Source organism: Lepus europaeus, chromosome 10 (genome assembly GCF_033115175.1).
Source record: "Lepus europaeus isolate LE1 chromosome 10, mLepTim1.pri, whole genome shotgun sequence".
Lineage (NCBI taxonomy): Eukaryota > Metazoa > Chordata > Mammalia > Lagomorpha > Leporidae > Lepus > Lepus europaeus.
In genome coordinates this window covers 103,707,403-103,727,999 of record NC_084836.1, presented here as the reverse complement: position 1 = coordinate 103,727,999, position 20,597 = coordinate 103,707,403, and the positions used below count along the sequence as shown (strand labels likewise).

Genomic DNA, 20,597 nt, shown 5'->3' with positions numbered 1-20,597 from the left:
CGCCCTTGACCGAATTGGCTGCCTCAGCTATATAAGCTGCTGTACTAACTGAAATAAACGAGTTTGCGGGCTGCTCGCCTCTGGCCCGCTTTCACCCGGCTCCCTAGGTCTGTGTGGTGACTCCGCACCTCTTGCCCCCACCACGCTCCTCCTCTCAGAACAAATCCACAGCAACATGGAAGGAATATAGTTTCATTTTTAAACAATTTCTTCAGCAAGTCAATTTAAAGAAAAATAAGTCACTCATTGGGGTGGGTAGGCTGAGGGTGTGACAACACATCCCAAAGCTGTGGCTGAGGCCACAGTGGGACACTGCTGCGTGCTGGTGCCCAGGTCGGGGGTTGCAGGAAGAGACCCCAACAAAGGTGCGCTTCTTTCAGGGAGAGCAGCACCATGCTCACCTGCCCTGCCCATCCACACCTGGAGGCTTGCAGACCGACCGTCTCCTTACCCTAGCAAGCTCTCACCTGTGTTTGTCCCCTTACTTGGTCTTTCTCTTAATTCAGGTCAAAAGTCACCTCCTGGCCACCCTGAAGCGGTCATCTTCAGTGCCACTTCCCAGCACGTGTCTTCTGGCTGCTGAGCAGCCTGGGACTGCTGTTGCCTGTTTGTTCTGTTGGCTGATTCCTTCGTGAGCCTGTGAGGTCCTCAGAGGCAGGAGCTTCGCTTGTTGGCTGTTGCGCCTGCAGAGCCCAACCCAAGACCTGGACCACACTGAGCTCCAAATATTTGTTAAATTGAGTGTTCTAGTTGATATGTCTCCCTTCCAGTTTGAGCCCTTCCCACAACCCTACTTGTATCAGTAGCCAAGAAGAGACAGACACCAGGGAAGTCTTCAGTTCGGCATCAAACACATTTATTTCACTTTTATTGAGTATACAAGAACAGAGAGCACACGCATACAGCACGGAGCACTGAGGTGGGGAGCGTGGGACGAGAGAGGAGAGAGGGGCGTGAGTAGAAAGGAACAGGACAGCATCGCAGTTGGCTGGTAAGGTGCTTCTGGGAAAAAAAAATGACTTAAGAGTGATGTTGCTCATGCAGTTTCAGGCCAGTCTTGGAATGTGCTTGCAGGACTCAAAAACCAACCGACCCTGGCACGCGCTGTACCCTCAGATGGAGACGATCCGGAGAAAGCAAAGTAAGAGGAGACGAAGATCTCTAAGGCGGCAGAGTGGAAAAAGACCCTGGAGGAAACCTGGCTTGCCTTGCTCATCCTGCAGGTGGGGAAACTGAGGCAGGAAGGGAGGCAGGGGCGAGCCCACAGCACGCGGCGAGCCAGGGTCTGAACCAAGACGCTCACCCAGAGCTCCCAGCGGTGCTCGGGGACTTTTTCCACTGGGCCACACAGCCTCTGGGCGGAGAGGCGGCACAGAGAGACTGAGAAATGTGAGAAAGAGAAAAGGAAAAGTAGGTTGAAGACAGACGAGACGAACATCTGTATTCTCTATGGAGAGGAGCCAGTGGCCCAGATTCCAGCTTTGCAGGTCTCCTCCTCCCCGGAGGCACTGCCTGCCTCCGGCCTCACTGTGGGAGGAAGGTCAGCGCATGCGTCCACGGGCTGCACACCTCCCCAGACCCTGGCGGCCCACAAGCCAAGCCCTAAGCCCCACCCCCAGGGGCTGGGGGCAGGTGCAAAGGCCAGAACAAGGACCTGCCCTCTGAGTGGCGCCCTGCGTACTCAGGACATCCGGTTCTTGCAGAAGTGGGTACCAGAGACAAATTCTGAGTGGCCCAGAAAGAGTGGGCCTCTCGCGCTGAGAAGGGCAGGCAGGAGGTTCTGTGGCTTCTGCACCAGGACTGTGACTACAGCCTGGTGCACAGGAAGCGGGCTCTGCGCCCAGCGGGGCTTGGAGTGGCTCTCGGCTCTCTGCCGTCTGAGAGCCCCGTTTGTGTGCAGAGATCAAATGCTCTTCTAGTTTCTTGCCCGACCGAGGTCTGTGCTGTCAGGGCAAGTGATGGGCAAGCCAAGAGGGTGTCTGTGGCCTGGGCCCTCTGGGGGGCATCCCGAACACTGACCGGCAGGTCAGAAAGTGGGAGGTGCTTTTAGGTGGGCTGGCCAGGACTGGGGACGGAGGTGTGGCTCCTGTGGCTTCCTGTGCCCCTCCCCTCTCTTCACACTTTCTCCTTCGGTTGAGAACAGGGCTGGCTGAGCAACTGCATCCGATCCTTAGCAGCGGTGACTGAGAAAGTAAGGTGTCCCCAGAAGGGGGCAGGGCGGAGCTCAGGGAAGTGACTCTCCCCAGGGGCCCCAGTGGTCTCAGGGCAGGGCTCAGAGCTCGATGCTGACCGGGAGGTCCCCAAAGCCAAGGTCCCACACCAAGTGGGAGGCACCCAGCTGGGACTTTCCCTTTCGCCTTCCTTGCTCTGGGGCAGGGGAGGTGCCTCGGCCTCTTTAGCATGGCTGCTTCGACCCAGGCCCCGAGGGGGAGAGGAGAAGACAACAGCTTGGTGAAAGCCAGCATCTTCTACCATGGCCAAGGGCTCTGTCTCCCTTAGGATACAGAGTTAGTCATCACGGCGTGGTTAGGGGAGCCCAAGACATGTGGCAAACAAAAACAGAGAGAGAGAGAGAGAGAGAGAGAGAGAGAGAGGACTGAAGAGCAAGGCAAGCCCTCTAGGGAGGTAGGAGGACCGAGCCAGGGGATGTGTGCTGTGGGGACCCCAGTGGCAGGACCCCACGGCTGAGCACAGGCCAGGTCCTAGCGGCTACCGCGGGGGGAGAAGGCGTGTTGGCCCACATGTTCGGGACTACATCTCCGGGACTTCCCTCTTGCCAAGCCCTCACCTCTCCGTCTGGAGCGCCCACCCTCCCCACCAATCAACCAGTTACAAACACCACACACAGGATCACTATGCCGGTCTGGTCGCGGCAGCCCACTACCCACGGGGCGGGGGGCGAGATCTAGGAACCTTGGCTACATCAATCACAGTTAGGTAATGGTAACTTTAAAATGTCAGCGTCATACTCACCAGTACTGTTTATGTTACTAGTCGCCTCCTGTTATTTGTAATCTACATCACATGAAAGCACATCCACACGTCTGCTGGGCCCGGCACCCTCACCGGGGGACGGTGGACAGTGTCTGCGTCCCCTGCCCCCGTGGCCTCGCGCACCTGCTCTCGCTCCCTCTCCTTTTTCTCTTCCGAGTGAGAGTCATTTGTGGTCATTTGTGGTCCTTGGCAGGACCAGGACCTGGCGGGGCGGGTGGGGTGGGGAGAGGGGCGCGATGGGAGGGGGCGGGAGCCGAGACAGAAGAGGGGAAAGGGGTGTGGAAGAGAGGAAGGCGGGTTCTGTGGCCCAGGGCCCACACCCAGAAAATAACACCCCAGTGCTCCTGCCCGCCTCCTTCCCGAGGGGGGGCTTTCCTTCCTTTCTCGGACAACGCCTGACTGCGCGCCTTGCTGCACGAGTGTTCTCCTTTGCCTGTGCGTGGGCGCCCGCCGGACGCTGCGATCTTGTCCCCCACCCCCGCTGGGGCGCGCAGCACCAGGGCAGGTGTGGGGTGCTTCTACATCCCCGTGGTCCGGCTTACTTTTGTCACTCAGCGGGGAGGGCGGGGTGGGCTGGGGGTTGGGTACGAGATACGGTGGTCTGTCGTGATGTTTTGTTTTGTTTTTCCTGGAAAAAAAAAAATCCCGCCAATTTTTCAATGCGTCTGCAAAGGGAATGTAGGTGTTCAGATGTTGGCTGTGGCGGCGGCGACGGCAGCGGCAGCGCCGGCGGCAGCACGTGGACGCGGTGTTTCCTGTATATATATCTATATCTCTATATATCTCTATATATATGCTTTTTCCTTCCCGGTCTCTCATCAGTGACAGTACGCGCAGCTGGGACGTGGGTGTCGCATTGGAGAATCCAGAATGAAGGCCCCTTCTTAATGGTTCTCTGGCTTGGCTTGGACCAGAAATGCGGCGTCTCCTCACGGAGGTCAGGATTCCTGGGCGCCGAAGACAAGAGGGGGGTGCAAAGGAAGGAGGGGAACAAGAACAGTTAGTCAGCGTGGCCGCTCGGCCGCCCCGCCCTGGGACCCGGGGCCAGGAGAGTGAGTGTGCGGGGCGGGGGAGAGCTGACCCGCGTCTAACCCTGCTCTTGTGTTTCCGCAGGGCGGCCTCTCTCTTATTTGGCCTGAGTGTGCCGAAAGGCCCTGTGACACCGAGGAGCCCGAGGGAGGAGCGCAGCGGAGGTCCCCCTCCTTCGGCTCGCTCCTCCTAGCTTTTCTCAGCACTGGGGAATGTTTAGTCAACACCGCTGATGCTCTTTTCTCATTTGCTTTCTCTACGGGCCTGCTGTGTCCTGGAGACGAATCCCCAGCCAGCAGTGTTTAATAAAGAAGCTGCAGCCCGGGTCTGTGGGCCGTCTCTGTAGAATCCGTGTCATTAAAATATCCATACATCAGAGCAATGCAATTCCTATCAAGTACCAGAAGGAAATACTACTAAAATGTGCATGGAATCACAAAGACCCCGAAGAGCCACCGTAATCTTCAACAACAAGAACAAAGCGGGACTGACTTCAAAATATACTATACAGCTTTAGTAAAGAAAATACCATGGGATTAGTAAAACAAACAAACAGACACAGATGCCAGTGGGACAGAGCCTGGAAGAATCCATGCACCTATACCCAACTGATCTTTGACAAAGGTGCGAAGAACACAGACTGGAAAAAGGATGGTCTTGGGACCGGTTCTATGGCGTAGTGGACATCCCATATGGGTGCTGGTTCAAGTCCCAGCTGCTCCACTTCCAATCCAGGAATCCAGAAAAAATCAGTGGAAGATGGTCCAAGTACTTGGGCCCCTGCCACCCATGTAGGAGACCTGGGAGAAACTCTTGGCTCCTTGCTTTGGCCTGGCCCAGCCCTGGCCATTTGCAGCCATTTGGAGAGTGAACCAGCAGATGGAAGATCTTTCTCTGTCTCTCTCTCTTTGTAACTCTGGCTTTCAAATAATAAATAAATATTTTTTTTAAAAAAAGAGGAAAAGAAAAAGGATAGTCTTTTCAATGAACAGTGCTGGGAAAATTGGATAGTCACATGTAGGAAAATGAAATTAGAACCCCTATCTTTGACTATGTACAAAAACCAATTCAAAATGGATTGAAGACTTAAATGTAAGACCTGAAATTATGAGGAGAAAACATATGGAAAAATTCTTCAGGACATTGGAACAGGCACGAGTTTTTTGGATCAGACTCCCAAAGCATAGGAAACAAAACCAAAAATAGGTAAATGGAGTCTCATCCAACTGATGAAGCCTCCGCACGGTGAAGGAAGCAATCAGCAAAGTAAAAGGACAACCTACAGGATGGGGGAAATATTTGCAAGCTATATATGTGGCTTATATAAGTTAATAACCCAAATATATAAGGAACTCAGCTCAACAGCAAAAGCTTTCCCCAAATAATCCATTAGAAATGAGTAATAGCTCTAAATATGTATTTTTTTCAGTTGGAGATCTACCAAAACTCAATAAGTACATGAAAAAATGCTATCACTAACCATCAGGGAAATGCAAATCAAAACCACAATGAGACATCACCTCTTTCCAGTTGAAATTGCTATTACTAAAAAATAACAGGGTCTGGCGAGGACGTGGAGAGAGGGGAACCCTTGCACCCTGTCGGGAATGTAAATTAGCACAGATGTGGGAAATACTACGGACGTTCCTCAAAAAATTAAAAACAGGAGTACCGGATGATCCAGCAATCCTACTGCGGGTACAAACCTGAAGGAAATGAAATCAGTTTATGGAAAAGGCAGGTGCACTCCCATGCTTACTGCAGCACTGCTCACAACCGTGAGACCCGGACACAGCCTGAGTGTCGTCGGAGGGCGGATAAAGGAAACACGGCACACTTACACAGTGGAATACTATGTGGCCGTGAAAGGTGACCTTGTTGTCTGCAGCAACAGAAGCTTGTTCTGCTAACTGCCATGAGTCAGGCACAGACAGGCAAGCGCCACGTGACCTCACTCATACATGGAACCTAAAAGAGCCGATCCCATCATCTGTAGAAGCTGGGAGGCAACGATGGTTACCCACAGGCTGGGGAGGAGAGGGAAGGGAAAACTCAGAGTATTCAGTTATATTAGATGGGAGAAAAAGTTCTGCTGTCCTGTTGCACGGTGGGATGATTACAGATGGTGATAAGCAACTGTATATCTAAAAAAAAAAAACAAGTAGAAGAAACAATTTTGTATGTTTTCACCATAAAGAAATGATAAATGTTTGAGGATACAGATACATTTAGCCTGATCTAAGTGTTGCACAATGCATACATGTGTCATAATATCACATGGCATCCCATAAAGACCTACAATGTTTATGTATCAGCTGAAAAATTTGCAATGAAAATTAAAAATAAAAGCCCCACTCTGTGGCCTGCTCGTCCCACAATCCTGGGCGAGTTTCAGAATCCCCTTGTGCCTCAGCTGCTTCCTCTGTAGCACGGGTCCTGCTGCCGCTGTTATACGGAGCGGTCCAAGCAAGGGCCCAGCCTACAGGAAGTGCCGGGCCAGTGCTGGCTGTCTGACTGCGACTGCTGCTGTGCACACAGTAAGTGCCATGACCTCCCTGAGGGCAATGGCCGACTTTTGCCTGTCACTGTCTTTCCAGTGCCCAGGGCTGCACTTGGCTCAAGGCAACTACTCAAAGCCAGCAGGTGCACGGGACATCACTCCTGCCTTCTGCCACTCACATGCGACCAGCAGCTAACGGACTTGTAGAACTCTGCTCCTTCTTGGCTCAGTTGACATCTGGGGAAACAGATTCAGAGTGTTTGGTGGCAGAACCAAGACTAGAATCCAAGATCCCCGGGGCCGGTGCTGTGGTGTAGTGGGTTCAGCCTCCGCCTGCAGTGCCAGCATGCCATGTGGAGTTGGAGTCCTGACTGCTCCAATTCTGATCCAGCTCCCTGCTGGTGTGCTTTGGAAAGCAGTGGAGGATGGCCCAGGTTGTTGGGCCCTGGTAGTCACATGCGAAGCCTGGATGAGGCTCCTGGCTCCTGACTTTGGCCTGGCCCAGCCACAGCCATTGTGGCCATCTGGAGGAGTGAACCAACAGATAGAAGACCTCTCTATCTGTCTCTCCCACTCTCTGTCTGTATCTCTGCCTTTTAAACAAATATTCAGAAAAAAAGGAAACCACAGGAGGCCACTAATCCTTTGAGATCAGGGGATTCCTTCCTTTAAAAAAAAAAAAAAAGAATCCAAGATCCTATCCTGGGACACAGACCATTTTTTCCCTGTGGAATCAAATATTTTGGGGGAAGGGAGCTCCAGACATCTGCACAGGCGCTGCAACATCTATAGGACAGGTCCCCACTGCAGGCGGTGGGCCAGGGAGAAGCCGGAGCAGAAGCCGCATGTCCGGCCAGCAAGGCTGCAGGACAGAGAAGGCTCCGGGCTTTCCACAGCACAGCACGCACTTCAGGGAGGAAGGCCCAGAGCCCACTGGAGCCAGAACAGATGTTTCTGGGGGATTCTGGGTGGCAAGAGAGGATGAAGAGCAGCGAGATGAACGCCCTCGCGCAAACAGCCTCGTGGGTTGTGGTAGAAGTGCGTGGCCTGACTTCCTCGAGGCCCTCATCAGCAACTAATTATTATGGCAGCTCCGATTTACCGACCAACTCCATTTTAAAGCTGAGGAAGCTGGGAGAGAGGCAACCTCCCAGTGTCATAGCCTCAGGCCAAGGTCGTCCCTGCAGCAGCCTGGGCCCCAGCTCCTGGCCCCGCCTCTCTGGATCAGATTTGACGGCAAGGGCCCACTGCCCCTGGAAACAGAGGCCTGGCAAGTGGCCTAGCCTCTTCCACCCTGAGTTTGGGGGAAGAAACAGCAAGAACACTTAGGTGCTTGCTTGAAAATCTGACGAGGGCTGGAAGGCAGGTTCTGCCTGTGGCCGTCTCACGCCTCTAGGGCAGCGCTGCCCAACAGAAATAGAACGTGAGACACAGAGGGAGTTCCGGAGGTTCTAGAGAATAGACGCTCTAGAAAACATTTCCTACATTTCCTAGGTATTCCTAGTTTTCCTAAACTTTTCTAGCTACGTCGAAAAATTCAATTTATATTGAATTTTAATTTATTGGAAACACTAAAAAGAAACAGAATAAGTTTTTTTTTTTTTTTAACAGGCAGAGTTAGTGAGAGAGAGAGAGAGATGGAGAGAAAGGTCTTCCTTTTCCATTGGTTCACCCCTCAAATGGCTGCCATGTCTGGCGCACTGCACCGATCCGAAGCCAGGAGCCAGGTGCTTCTCCTGGTCTCCCATGCAGGTGCAGGGCCCAAGGACTTGGGCCATCCTCCACTGCCTTCCCGGGCCACAGCAGAGAGCTGGACTGCAAGAGGAACAACCGGGACAGAACCTGGCGCCCCAACTGGGACTAGAACTTGGGGTGCCGGCGCTGCAGGTGGAGGATTAGCCTAGTGAGCCATGGCACCTGGCCAGAATAAGTTTTAATACTACGTTTCACTTAACCCAATATATGCATTAGCGTTTCTGTTGAGGGAGGGGCATGGGATGGGAGCTGGACGGGGCCAGAAGACCCAACCTCTGGTCCTGCCCCTCCCTGGGTCTCAGATTCCACGGCTGCGCACTAGGAGGCTCGCTGGTACCAGGCCCCTCCCGTAGCTGACAGTCTCAGTCCCTGGCTTCGCTGCCCTTTCCCACCAGGCCCTGGCGCTGGGCACCGTGCAGCACCCTGCCTGTATTTCCTCCCTTCAAGCCTGTCTCATTTCAGACTGGCCAGTGTGCAGTCTCCACTGGGTGTCTCTGTGTACCGTGGGCGGCACTGGTGCCCTACAGCAGTTGGCAGCCCCTCGAAGGGGCAGGGAATGGCCTCAGTGCCTTTTCTTCGGACACTAAGGGAGTGATCATCAGAGCGAGAGACAGATTCTTGTGCCATTCTAGAAAACGCTGGTTTCTTTCTTTTTCTTTTTTTTTATTTGACAGGTAGAGTTATAGACAGTGAGAGAGAGAGACAGAGAAAGGTTCACTCCCCAAATGGCTGCCACGGCCAGCGCTGCACTGATCTGAAGCCAGGATCCAGGAGCTTCCTCCTGGTCTCCCATGGGGTGCAGGACCCAAGCACTTGGGCCATTCTCCACTACCCTCCTGGGCCACAGCTGAGAGCTGGACCGGAAGAGGAGCAACCAGGACTAGGACCCGGCGCCCATATGGGATGCGGGCGCCTCAAGCGGAGGATTAGCCAAGTGAGCCATGGCGCCAACCCCGGTTTCATTTCTTCAAGGAAAAAATGAAAAAGAGAGCAGCTATCTGTGGGGTCTTTAAGATGGAAACTTCTCATCGTGGTGTAATACGGGAAACGTGTCAAGCAAACAAACTGATGCATACATGAGGACTGGACAAACTCGTACATCCACACCCAGTCGCGGAACCCGCCCGGCTGAAGACAGGCACTGCCAGCTCCCAGCAGGCTCCCCTGTGGCTCTCGCTATCAATGTCCCGGGCTAGAAGCAACAAGAGTCTGTCTTTTGTCATCACTGATTCGTTCTGCCTGTTTCTCAACTTCCTCTGGATGGAGTCACCCAGTATGGACTCATCGTGTCCACCTTTATTTCTCTTAGTCAAGGTTTCACAGGTCTGATGAGATCTGGAAAGTTCCTGGGGGGCTGAAAGAAGCCCTCTCCCAATTCAGGCTGTCAGAAGCCCTGCCTGCCGCCTCTGTCATCCACCAGGGCAGACATAGCCCTCAGGGGAACAGGACAATATTGGCCCCTGGAGACATGAGCAGTCAAGGGTTTGCAGCCCAGCTGGACAGAGTGGGCCAAGCCTCTGGTCATTGTGCCCCTTAGCAACATCCAGGAGCTGTGATGGACAGTGTTGGGGACAGGGATGTGCCCTGGGCCTGGAAGAGCTGCTCCTGGCTGCCAGTGCACAGGCATTGGCTGATGGGATTGTGTGCACCTCCGTCTGTCCCCCTATACCCCCAAACGCCACCATCAATCCTCTCCCCTTTTCTTCACTCCTGGGTCTGGCACCTAAAACCCCAAGGTGATCAAGGCACCAGTTTTCACTCCCCACCCCGCTCTGGGGGAGCTGCCCCTCTCCTTTGAGCCACAAACCAGGAAGTGAGGGTGTGGGTGGTCAAAGCTGCCCCAGGGGTCCAGCCACCAGGGCTCTCTCGGGTGGAAATTGACCCTCAGGGGCTCTTGCTGCTGCTTCTTCCTCTCTCTCATGGCCGCTCAGCCCCGGAGTCTCCCTTACCTGCGGCTTCTTGTCCCTCTCCTCCGGGGACGGGTCTGTTTCTCTGTACACGACAGCTTTGGTCACCAGCATGTCAGGATGCTGCAGCTTGGCCTCCTTGATGGCCAACGCCAAGGCCTGGGGGTGGGGGGAAGCAGCACAGTGAGGGACAGGGCACGTCCACGAGGGCGGAGGCCACCGGGAAAGAGCAAGCCCCTTCGTGCACAGCCGGGGAAGCGGATGCCCGGGTGGCAAACAGCAAAGTGTGGATCTTCCAGCTCCTTCTGGCCCCCGTGCCACGCCCCTTCCTTTTGGGGCTCCTCGCTTGAATATGGTTAGCGAGACGTGGATACCGTCTCTGCCCAAGTAGCCACCCGCAGGCAACCCAATATGGGGGTGGGGGGGCTGGGGCAGTGCCACCTGCAGTGCCATTTCCTGTCCCATACCTGGTCTTGATCCACATCTTCGTCCCCGGTAATGATGATTCGCTTCTCGATCCTCGTCTCAGAAAACCCCCCTTTCACAGTCTGTGGAGGGAGAGGGAGGTCAGGTCACGGGTTCTGCCAGCAGCCGCTGGGACGGGGAACCTACCCAGGGCCGCTCTCTGGGGCAGGGCTGAGGGCCAGCGACTCTCGGTCCCTCCTCTCCTGGCTTCCTCGGCCTTTGCCTTTTTCAGTTTGGGGCTTCAAACCGCAGCTCTGGCCTGGTTGCTGCCACACCCTGGACTGCCCCGCTGTCCCCAGCCCCCACCCACACTGCCGCCCCTGCCTGGCAATCCCTTGAGGCCTTCTCCCCGGGCCCTGAGGCTGGCTCTCCGTGTCCCAGGCCTCTCTGCCTGCTGCTGGCCTTAGGAGTACACATGGCCTGCCCCCCCACCAGGCTCCAAGTTCCCGAGGGCGGGGCCTGTCCTCTGTCCAGCTCCGTGTGGCCCCCTCCCCAGCTCCCTCGCCCAGTCAGAGCAGTGTGGTACTGAATGCAGATTCGCTGAATGAGCACATGAATGAAATGTGAATGGTGACAAGGTTCCACCTGAGACGACTCTGAACGCCACAAGAGCAAAGTGCACCGATGATTCTTACTGCTGTCACTGGCTTCAAAGGGTGGGGTTTGGGTGCATGTGGAGGAGAAGAGAGGACTTGCGGGCCTATTAAGGGGGGCGGGGCGGAGTCAGGGGTGGACAGAGGAAGAAGAGGTTTCTGGTCGGCAGGGCCCACAGGGACTCCTGGGGAAGAAGCAGGTTCTGAGCTGTCGCCATGGGGGATGTGATGTCAGCCTTTCTACAGAGCTCTCAGAAGTCCACGCAGCTCCCAGATGCTCTGGGGATGGTGGTTTCTTTCTAGGGAAGGTGATGCAGTGCTGCGCCTGCCCGGGGCTGAGGCAGGGGCCGGGGCAGACTGTGCGCACCACGGGCCAATGCCACCCTCCAGACTGCTCCGTGCACGGCTCCAGCAAGCCCAGCGCGGCTCCTCCAGGCCTCCAGCCTCGCTCCTGGCCGCCCAGGTGCGGCCGCCTCAGCCCACCTGCCTCCCAGCGCTTAGCTCCTCCTGGCTGAGTCGCACCTGCTGCCCCGGGAACGCCTCCCTGCTTTGGCTCTCTCTTCCTTCCCCGCTCTGACTCCCGCCTTGCCCCAGGCCCCCTCCATAACTCTCCCTCTTCTCTCTCTGTCTGCCCATGCTGGTAGACCTAACACGCTCTCCTCAAACCTACTTCCACTGGGCCCCTCCCCAGTTTAGAAACCTCCAGGGCTCTCTTGAGTTCCCCTGGACTCCCTGCTCCGTGGGTTCTGCTGGCACCTGTCCCATTGGCCTCCGCTTGCCCTGCCTCCTGGCCAACCTGACTGCCCAGGTCCGTCCCCTCCGTGCTGCTTTCCTCGTCCCCCAAGCACGCCCGACTCACACAGCCTGGAGCAGCCCTGCACAGCGGCCGGCACGAGGGGGACGCGCCCTAGCAGGTGCTCAATGAACAACAAGCAAGCGCATGGCTTCTGCTCCATCTTCTGCTTTGCTTAGAGCACGCGTCTCTGTCTCCTCCTCCCTCGGGGGAGTCCTAGCTGGCCCCCAAGACCCTGCTCAAGGCCCGATCCTGCCAGGCGATGCTGCCTGACCCTGTGGAGCCTGCTGCTTGTGGCTTCCTCTAAACCCCTGCAGCACTGAAGGTCCATGGGGCACCTCAAAAAGTCCGTGGAAAAATGGAGTTAGAAGAGGTGATTTTGGTGCAACAGAGTTTGAAATCCGGGCATAATTTTTTAGTGATACACGTTTTCCATGAACTTTTGGGAGACCCCTCGTAGGAGGCACAAACCCCAGGGTTCACGACTACTCAGAAAGCCAGCGACTTGTCTCCCCAGCCCAGCGGTCACCCTTGTGAGGGCAGGGCCTGTGCCAAGGTCAACGCCCGGCACGGGACCGGGTGCACAGCACCGCAGCTAACACCACAGCTCCTCTCTGTCCCCTTGCAGATTGCTAAGCCAAAGCACAGCCCTGGTAATGACCTTCCCGCCTGCAGCCCGGCTGGGGCCCAGGTGCCTGCTGCTACTCACTTTGGTAACATGGGTGGTGGTGGAGGTTGAGAGGGTTTCCGCGGTGGCGCCGTAGGTGCTGGTGAGGACATCTTTCCCGATGATCTGCAGAATACAACCACCCCCCACCCCGGGCGTCAGCTGAGCGCACCGGGCTCTGCAGGACTGGAGCACGTGGGTAGAGCAAGGGATGAGGGCCACCCTGTGAGGTGAGGCTTGGAGGCCAAGACGGCCTGAGCTATGAGGAATCTGAGACTACTGGATCCGTTCGAATCCTAGACCCATGAAATTCTCAAACCCTGGAATCTGAGATTCCTATATCCTGAGATCCCTGCGTCCCAGAACCCTACTACTCTAGAATACAAGAATCCTGGAATCTTGGAAGAACAAACAGAGGGATCCGAGGTGGAAAGGGGGCCCTCCAGATGCCCCCGCCTTGTCACAGCCAGGAGCACACCCTCTCCGGGGCCAGAGCACAAGTACAAGTCTTGGAGAAGGCAAAAGCTGGAGGGGACCTCGCAGGGACGGACTGGGGCCCCAGGGCAGCCCCCAGGGCAGGCCCGAACACGACCTCTGGATGCCTAGTTCCCAGCTCTTCCTGTACAGTGGATAGGGCAGATGCAAAATCATTGTCATGGGCACCACCAAGGAGAGGGACTGCTCTGTGCCCATGCTGCAATGTCCTGTTCACCTAGGGCTGGGCGGGGGCCAGCAACTGACGAGACTGGCGGGCACTGGGAAGCCCTGGGGGCACCTGAGAGCAACCCAGCTTCCTGGTTCTGCAGTAAAAAGGTGGGCGGCTCGGGGTTCGGTGCTGCACGTGGGCCCACGCACACGTCCTCAGCTCCGAGTCCCCTAGACTGAGCTGACCCTGCCCACTTACCGGAGAAAGAGAACGGATTTCCGTGGCCACCGTCTGTGGGCCTGGGATCATGGCAGCTGCCCCCTTCCCGGACTTGAGACTGTTCTCCTGGGAAAACAATAGTGCTCAGACGGCCAGGTCTCAGGTGGGCGGGCCCCCAGGATGGCCATAGCACATGGCCACGTAGCTCCCATGGCCACAAGGTTGGGTAGTGCCACGAGAAGCATCACTCAGCTTAATCTCCTCTCGTCCATCACTCGCACACTCACATGCTTGCTTGCACAGTCACCCACTCACACGCTGAGTACCTGGGTCAGGGCCACTGTGGTGAACAAGCCACGGTATTGCTCTCCCAAAGCCCCAACGGAGAAGTGGAGACTCACGGGCCCTCATCCCCCTCCATTCCAGCCACAGTTCCTTCCTCTCTATGGGCCTCATGCATTCATCTGTGAAAAACGAGCCCCTGCCCCTCCCCCCAGGGACCAGGTAGTGCTAATGGAGAAGAGGCTCGAAACCTGACGTCCACAGGACAACACAGGAGCGCAGGCTGCCTATCATAATATCGTAGCTATGACTTTCTAGTTTTTTGCTCTAAGTTTTCTTTTTTTTTACTATTTTGTGATGCTTATTTACCTTCATCTGCTTCAAAGACAGAGTGACAGAGATGAGACAGTGAGAAACATCCACTGGTTCACTCCCCAAATGCCTACAGTAGCCAGGGCTGGGCCAGCCCAGAGCCAAGAGACCAGGATTCCACCTGGGTCTCCCACATGGGTGGCAGGCACCCAAGCACTTGAGCCAACATCTGCTGCCTCCCAGGATGCATCAGCAGGGAGCTGAATCGAAAGCAGAGTGGCCGGGATGCTGATACGGCATGCTGGGTCCCAAGTGCTGCCTCAGCTGGACCAGGTGTCCACGCACTAACTACTGTTTTCTGAGTACTCGCTATGGCTGCTTGGCATTGTGCTCAGGACCTTATGTGCGTTATCTCATTTAATCCTCCCGACAACCACAGGTAATCATCTTCAACATTCCTGCTTTACAGAGGAGCAGCTGGTGGACCAGAGAGGCTTCCGTGTGTGTTCAAGTCCCCCAGCAAGAAGTGCAGACCCCGCCACCACCTGCCCTTGCAACGCTGTCCTGCAGGTGGCGCTCCTGGGGCGACCTCGGGTTCTAGCTGCTACATCTTCTTGGTATTGTCCCCTAGACTTAGTGCCTTGGATCTGGCCAGGAGCCCGGCTGCTCCCTCCCACCCCCGCCCCATCTCAGGGCTCAGTCTTTTCTGTCCAGGGGTCCAGAATGGCCCCTTCAGCAGCTGCTCTGTGCATGGTGCCGCAGCTGAACCTCGGCCTAGACTTTCAGATCAGCAGCCTACCGACACAGTCCCCCAGCAGCGTCACACGGGTAGCCTGGTCTTGGCGGCTCCCCAGTGGAATCTACCATGCACTCGGTTTCTGCTGGTGGTCCTCGGACTTGAGGGGTCCCCTGGCGGGCTTGCGGGACTGCAGTCCCCTGGGCCCCCTGTGGCGTTGCGTCAAGAGCCCTGGAGCTGGGCCTGTGCACTGCTTTTCTGGCAGGCTGCCGAGACCATGCTCTGAGAACCGCTGGCTAACGAGCGGCATCCCCAGCCCATCTGTCCTGTTGCCTGAACCTTCGACCAGTGACCAAATTCTGTCTTTCACTCCGGGCATCCTTGACCCTGACCCCCCCACCCTGCAGCCACCTGCTTGCAGGCTGGACCCCAGTCCCTGTGCCAGTTCCCTGCCTTCTCTTCCTGCCTCTCCCAGCGGCTGGGCTGCTGTTGCTGTCTCTCTGCGTCAGTGCTGGACTCAAGGGGGCCAGTGCGATACTTCACTCGTCGTGGGTGCTCAGTAAACATTCACCAAAGGAAAGGAGGGAGGAGGGAGGAGGGAGGAGGGAGGAGGGAGGAGGGAGGGGGAGGAGGGAGGGGGGAGGAGGGAGGAGAGAGGAGGGAGGAGGGAGGAGGGAGGAGGGAGGGGTTGGAAGGAGGGTTTGCTCTAGTCCTGTCTGATCTTCCTAAAGCCCAGAAGCGCCTGCTTGGTGACTTCACGCCGCTACCTTAGGATGTGAGCAGTTCCCCCTTGTCTCCAGCATGAAGCTGGAATCTGTACGCGACACTCGCGGCTCCTCAAGCTTGGGCCTGGACTTCCTCTGGGGTCTCTTCTCCCTCGGGTCCTCCTGCACAACCCCGACCCCTGGCTTCAAGGACCACTGGGCTTTGCCTCCAGAGGCTCCGCCTCTTCGCATTTTTGCCTTTGCACTGCTGTTCCCACGGCCTAGACACCTTTCTCCCGTGACTGCACCTGAATTTCTCCCGCACACACGGCTCACTTGTCCCTGCCTGGGTAATGCCTGCCCCGACTCCTCCTGGCAGAGCTGTCACCCCCAGCCGTCCTCCCTGTGGTCCTCGGGAGGGCATGGTGACACCGCTCCACGAAGACAGGAAGAAGCGACAGCAGCCCGCAGCTCCACGCCACTCACTGTGTGCCAGGCACCGGTCTCGGGCGTGCCCAGAGGGCCTCAGTCCGTCCCCACGGGCAGCCTCTCAGGCCCCTGCTGCTCTCGTCCCCTACTCTCACCCCACAGAAACTGAGGCTTGGAGAGGTGCAGGTAACTTGCCCAAGGTCATGCAGCCAGGAAGTGGGAGATCTGGGCCTTGTTCACCACGGTGTGCCCAGAGCCTACATGTGGGGCACATTTGTCCCCTGTGGGGGTGACGTGAATGGGTGGACCCTAGCAGGCAGTGTGTTTCTTTAGCTCGGTGGCTCTGGAGCAGGCAGACACTAGCAGAGGCTGATAGATGTTTTCGGAACGAATGAATGAGTGGGTGGATGGACGGATGAGTAAATGAGTGATGTAACATTGCTCACCGTGCAGATGTGTCTGAATTTAGCCCTACAAGCACCCCAGTGCCCCATGGTCAAGGGCTTGGGGGAGGAAGAGGAACTGAGTGACCAGGGGAAAAAAGTGTGCCAGCTGGATTCTGGTTTGGACTTGTTGATTCTGAAATCTTTGTCTATTCCAAACCTCCCTGTGGTTACTTAATTGTTAGTCTAAACTAACAATTAATCTCCAAGGTGAGCGTGGGGGGGGGGGGGCGGTTGCCAAGAGAAAGCAGCTCCAGGCAGCTGACGCAGGCATTGCTCCCTTCTCCAGCCCCAGCGCCGGGCCCCGGGGTGGGGTGGGGGTCAGAGAGCAGAGCAGAGTGGCGGGGGCTGGGAGGGGGGCCTCTGGTGTCGGGATGCCTGGGCTAAGCCGGCACTGCCACTTATTGGTTGTGTGCCCTGGGGTAAGTCACTTGACCTCTCCCAAGGTCAGTTTCCTCATCTGTAAAGGCTGTGGAAGCAGGCCCAGGTGAGAATCCACTCAGAGTTCTCCGTATAGCGCCTGGCGCTGCAGCCTGGGTACTGGCTGCTGTCTGACCTGGGTCATCGTTAAAGGACCCGGTGTTGCTGGAGTCTTAAGAACCCGGGAGCCGGGCAGAATGGGGATGACTCCATTTTACAGATGAGGACACCTGAGGCCAAGGCCAAGGACCTTTTGTCATGGGTCAGACAGCAAATAGGTTGCAGAACCACGAGGTCGCTTAGGAAGTCCTGCAAAATGTTGTTTCCAATTCCAGCTCATTGCTGCCATCTACTGACCAAGGCGAGGAAGTGGCTCAAGACACCCCAAAAGGTGCCACTGCAAGAAGGGTCCTCAGTACTGTCAGGCTCAGTTTCAGACCCGGGGAGGTCCACCAGGGGGATCCCGAGACAGACTGGCGTGCCCAGTGCTCCAGCAGCACCACGCGCCTTCTACCCTGCGAGGCTGCGCTCCACCCCCATCACTCTGCTGGGGAAACTGTCGTCAGACTGCCCTGGGACAGCTAAGGTGCCAGACAACGGGTGTTTGGCAGGGGGCCGCTGCCCAAAGCTGGGAGGCCGGCGGGTGAGTCCTGCAGCCGCTGCAGCCACGTGAGTGGAGGGGCCGCTCAGAAAGGGGGGCGTCCAGGCTTGACTTACCATGGTGGTTGATATGGTCTCTGTGGTGATGGAGGGGGCGGTGACCATGAACTCCTTCCCCGCCAGGGCACTCCCATCAACCTGCCAGCCAGAGGAGTCGTTTTAGAGGGCGAGCGAGCCACAGCCACCTGCAGCATCTGCCACCAGGCCTGTGGCATTCCCAGCTCCAGAGCGGCCGGCCGTGTGCGTGAGCTCGCGTGGAGGTGGCCAACACAGAGGCAGGGCAGCCTGGCAGGCCCTCCGCTTCATTTCACCCAGGGCATTTCACAAAGGGAAAACAATAATCTGACAAATTCCATTCAAATCTCAAAGCGTGCAGCCTTTGACCCTAGGAATTTACTCTTTGGGTACAGAAAAGTTTGCCAAGGAGCGTGAATAGAGAGGTTCATAGTAGGCCCTGAGCATTAACTGCAAAAGACAGAACCAGGGGTAGGAGCTTGGCCCCGGGGCTAAGGTGCCCACAGCCTGCACGGGAACGCTCTGGCTCCTGACTCCAGCTCCTGCTAACACAGCCCTTGGGAGGCAGCGGTGACAGCCTGTTCCCAGCTCAGTCCCTCACTGCTGTGGCCACATGGGGAGGGAGCCAGTGGCTGAGAGCTCTCTGCCTATCTGTCGCTCAAATACATTAAAAAAATTTAGACAGAAATAACCACAGGGTCCAGTGACAGGAGACAGGAAAACAAAACAGGGTTTGCAGCCAGTGCCGGCGCCGCAGCTCACTAGGCTAATCCTCCGTCTGCGGCACTGGCACTCTGGGTTCTAGTCCCGGTTGGGGGTGCCGGATTCTATCCCAGTTGCCCCTCTTCCAGGCCAGCTCTCTGCTGTGGCCCGGGAAGGCAGTGGAGGATGGCCCAAGTGCTTGGGCCCTGCACCCGCATGGGAGACCAGGAGAAGCACCTGGCTCCTGGCTTCGGATCAGCGCAGCGCTGGCCACAGCGGCCATCTGGGGAGTGAACCAACGGAAGGAAGACCTTTCTCTCTGTCTCTCTCTCTCTCTCACTGTCTAAGTCTGCCTGTAAAAATAAAAACAAAAACAAAACAAAACAGGGTTTGCTTCCTAAATGGCACAAAGAAGGGGGAGGGGTCCACCTATGCCAATAGGGAGTGATCTGCAAATAGTTATTAAGAAAAACAGGTAGGGTTTAAAAGAGGGTGATGGCACTTACGTCAGATTTCTAAGTGTAAAGACATAAAGGTGTCTATACTGTCATGTGTGTAAATGTTTTTTTAGAAGATAGCATGAGAAAAATTTCATTTTGTTCTGTTTGAATTTCAGAACTGAATTTTTTGTTTCATTTTGATATCAGGATGTGAGGCCACTTAGTTTCCTTAAGCTTTTCTATATGGAAACCCACGTGAAGCAGACAAAACAGGTCAGAGAGGGAAAGCAGCTTGCCCAAGGTCACAGAGCCCAGCCCAGCAGAGCCCGAGAGTCTTGACCTGCTCTGGGCAGCCTCACCAGCCCCTAGAGCATCACCGTAAGAGGGGGAGAGAGGCCTCTGGAAACAGAGCTGCCCCTTGCGTTGTTTATGTCGTATTTCAGTTCTTGAGACAAAGACTGAACTCAGGGCACAAAGCCCTGCCCTGCAGCTCTCCTGCCTCTCAGAGCCCCGTCCTCATCTTCGAAGCTGGCGGCTCAGAGGCAGCTGGGCAACGCCCATGCATAGCGCACCTGTGTCTCTCACGACACCTCTCTCCAAGGTGCCGAGTGGGCTTCACCTTGCTGAGACAATTGATTTCTGGGCTTTTGTGCAGGTCATCAATCTGTTGAACCCCCACGTGTAAACATGACCCAAGGTGAGCTGTTCTGACTGCAGCTGGGTTGTGGCTGCTCCATCTTCTCTCCCCAAGCGGCCCCTGGCATCCCTCAAGCCACCTGAAAACCGGGGTCCTAACCCATCAACCATGCATCCTCCCGACACTCCCAGAAGAAAGGGGAGACAGGACCACTCCCATCTGGAAAATGAGGTGTTTTTTTTTTTTTTTTTTAAATTTTTGACAGGCAGAGTGGACAGTGAGAGAGAGACAGAGAGGAAGGTCTTCCTTTTTGCCGTTGGTTCACCCTCCAATGGCCGCTGCGGTAGCGCGCTGCGGCCGGCGCACCGCGCTGTTCCGATGGCAGGAGCCAGGTGCTTATCCTGGTCTCCCCTGGGGTGCAGAGCCCAAACACCTGGGCCATCCTCCACTGCACTCCCTGGCCACAGCAGAGAGCTGGCCTGGAAGAGGGGCAACCGGGACAGGACCGGCGCCCCGACCGGGACCAGAACCCGGTGTGCCGGCGCCGCAAGGTGGAGGATTAGCCTGTTGAGCCACGGCGCCGGCCTGGAAAATGAGGTTTTAAGAGGCATGGTCTACCCAGGACAAGAGCCTAACCCACCCTGCACCCCAGAGCCTAGTGGGTACACTGAGGCTCAGGGTTAAGATAGGGGCTCCAGGGGAGCAGGGGTGGGAAGGACTGGCTGAGCCGTGGCCATGGCAGAGGAGGCTCCCTGCTGCCCCCAGCACCTGACCCCCGCGCTCAGGGTCCTTGGAAGTGCAGGCTACCTGGGTGTGGTCTGCAGCGGAGACTCGGCTCTGCAGCATGGCCTCCGGCTCGATCTTCTTCCTGATGGCCAGGCTGCTCACGGTCATGGTCTCTGCCTTCACGGGCTGTAGGGAGATGCGGGAGGACGCTCTGTAAGAAGCCAGCATGGCTCGTGCTCACGCGGCGGTGGCGAAGGGCCAGCCGGTTATCTCCCAGCCCCAGAGCTGGCCAGCTCTCTGGAAGGGAAGGCAGGCCAGGGTGTGGTGGCACAGACGCACAGCCCAGGAGAGGCCCAGAGCCACGGCCAGCACCAGGCCCTGACCCGACCACCTTGGGGCGGCTGTACCCTGGGCTTTTAGGCCACCATGGAGAGGACATACATCCCGCGAGTACACTCCGTGCCGGGCTGGCTCCAGGCTGTGTTCTCTCACACACGATGTCCCTGAACCTGAACCATGGCCG

The 20,597-nt window shown here is 56.5% G+C and overlaps 1 protein-coding gene across 9 annotated transcripts in view; it reads right to left on the bottom strand.

Moving 5' to 3' along the window:
* Positions 1-841: 841 nt before the first annotated feature.
* EPB41L1 (erythrocyte membrane protein band 4.1 like 1) overlaps positions 842-20,597 on the bottom strand; it is a 133,154-nt gene continuing 113,398 nt past the window's right edge. For all 9 annotated transcript variants that reach the window (XM_062204134.1, XM_062204141.1, XM_062204132.1 and 6 more), the window contains 7 exons: positions 20,156-20,260; positions 17,612-17,692; positions 13,608-13,694; positions 12,746-12,829; positions 10,653-10,733; positions 10,228-10,344; positions 842-3,941 (listed from right to left, as the gene is read on the bottom strand). In XM_062204134.1, the coding sequence (XP_062060118.1) occupies positions 3,933-3,941; positions 10,228-10,344; positions 10,653-10,733; positions 12,746-12,829; positions 13,608-13,694; positions 17,612-17,692; positions 20,156-20,260 (564 nt within the window). In that variant the 3' untranslated portion in view covers positions 842-3,932. The remainder of the gene's footprint in view (positions 3,942-10,227; positions 10,345-10,652; positions 10,734-12,745; positions 12,830-13,607; positions 13,695-17,611; positions 17,693-20,155; positions 20,261-20,597) is intronic.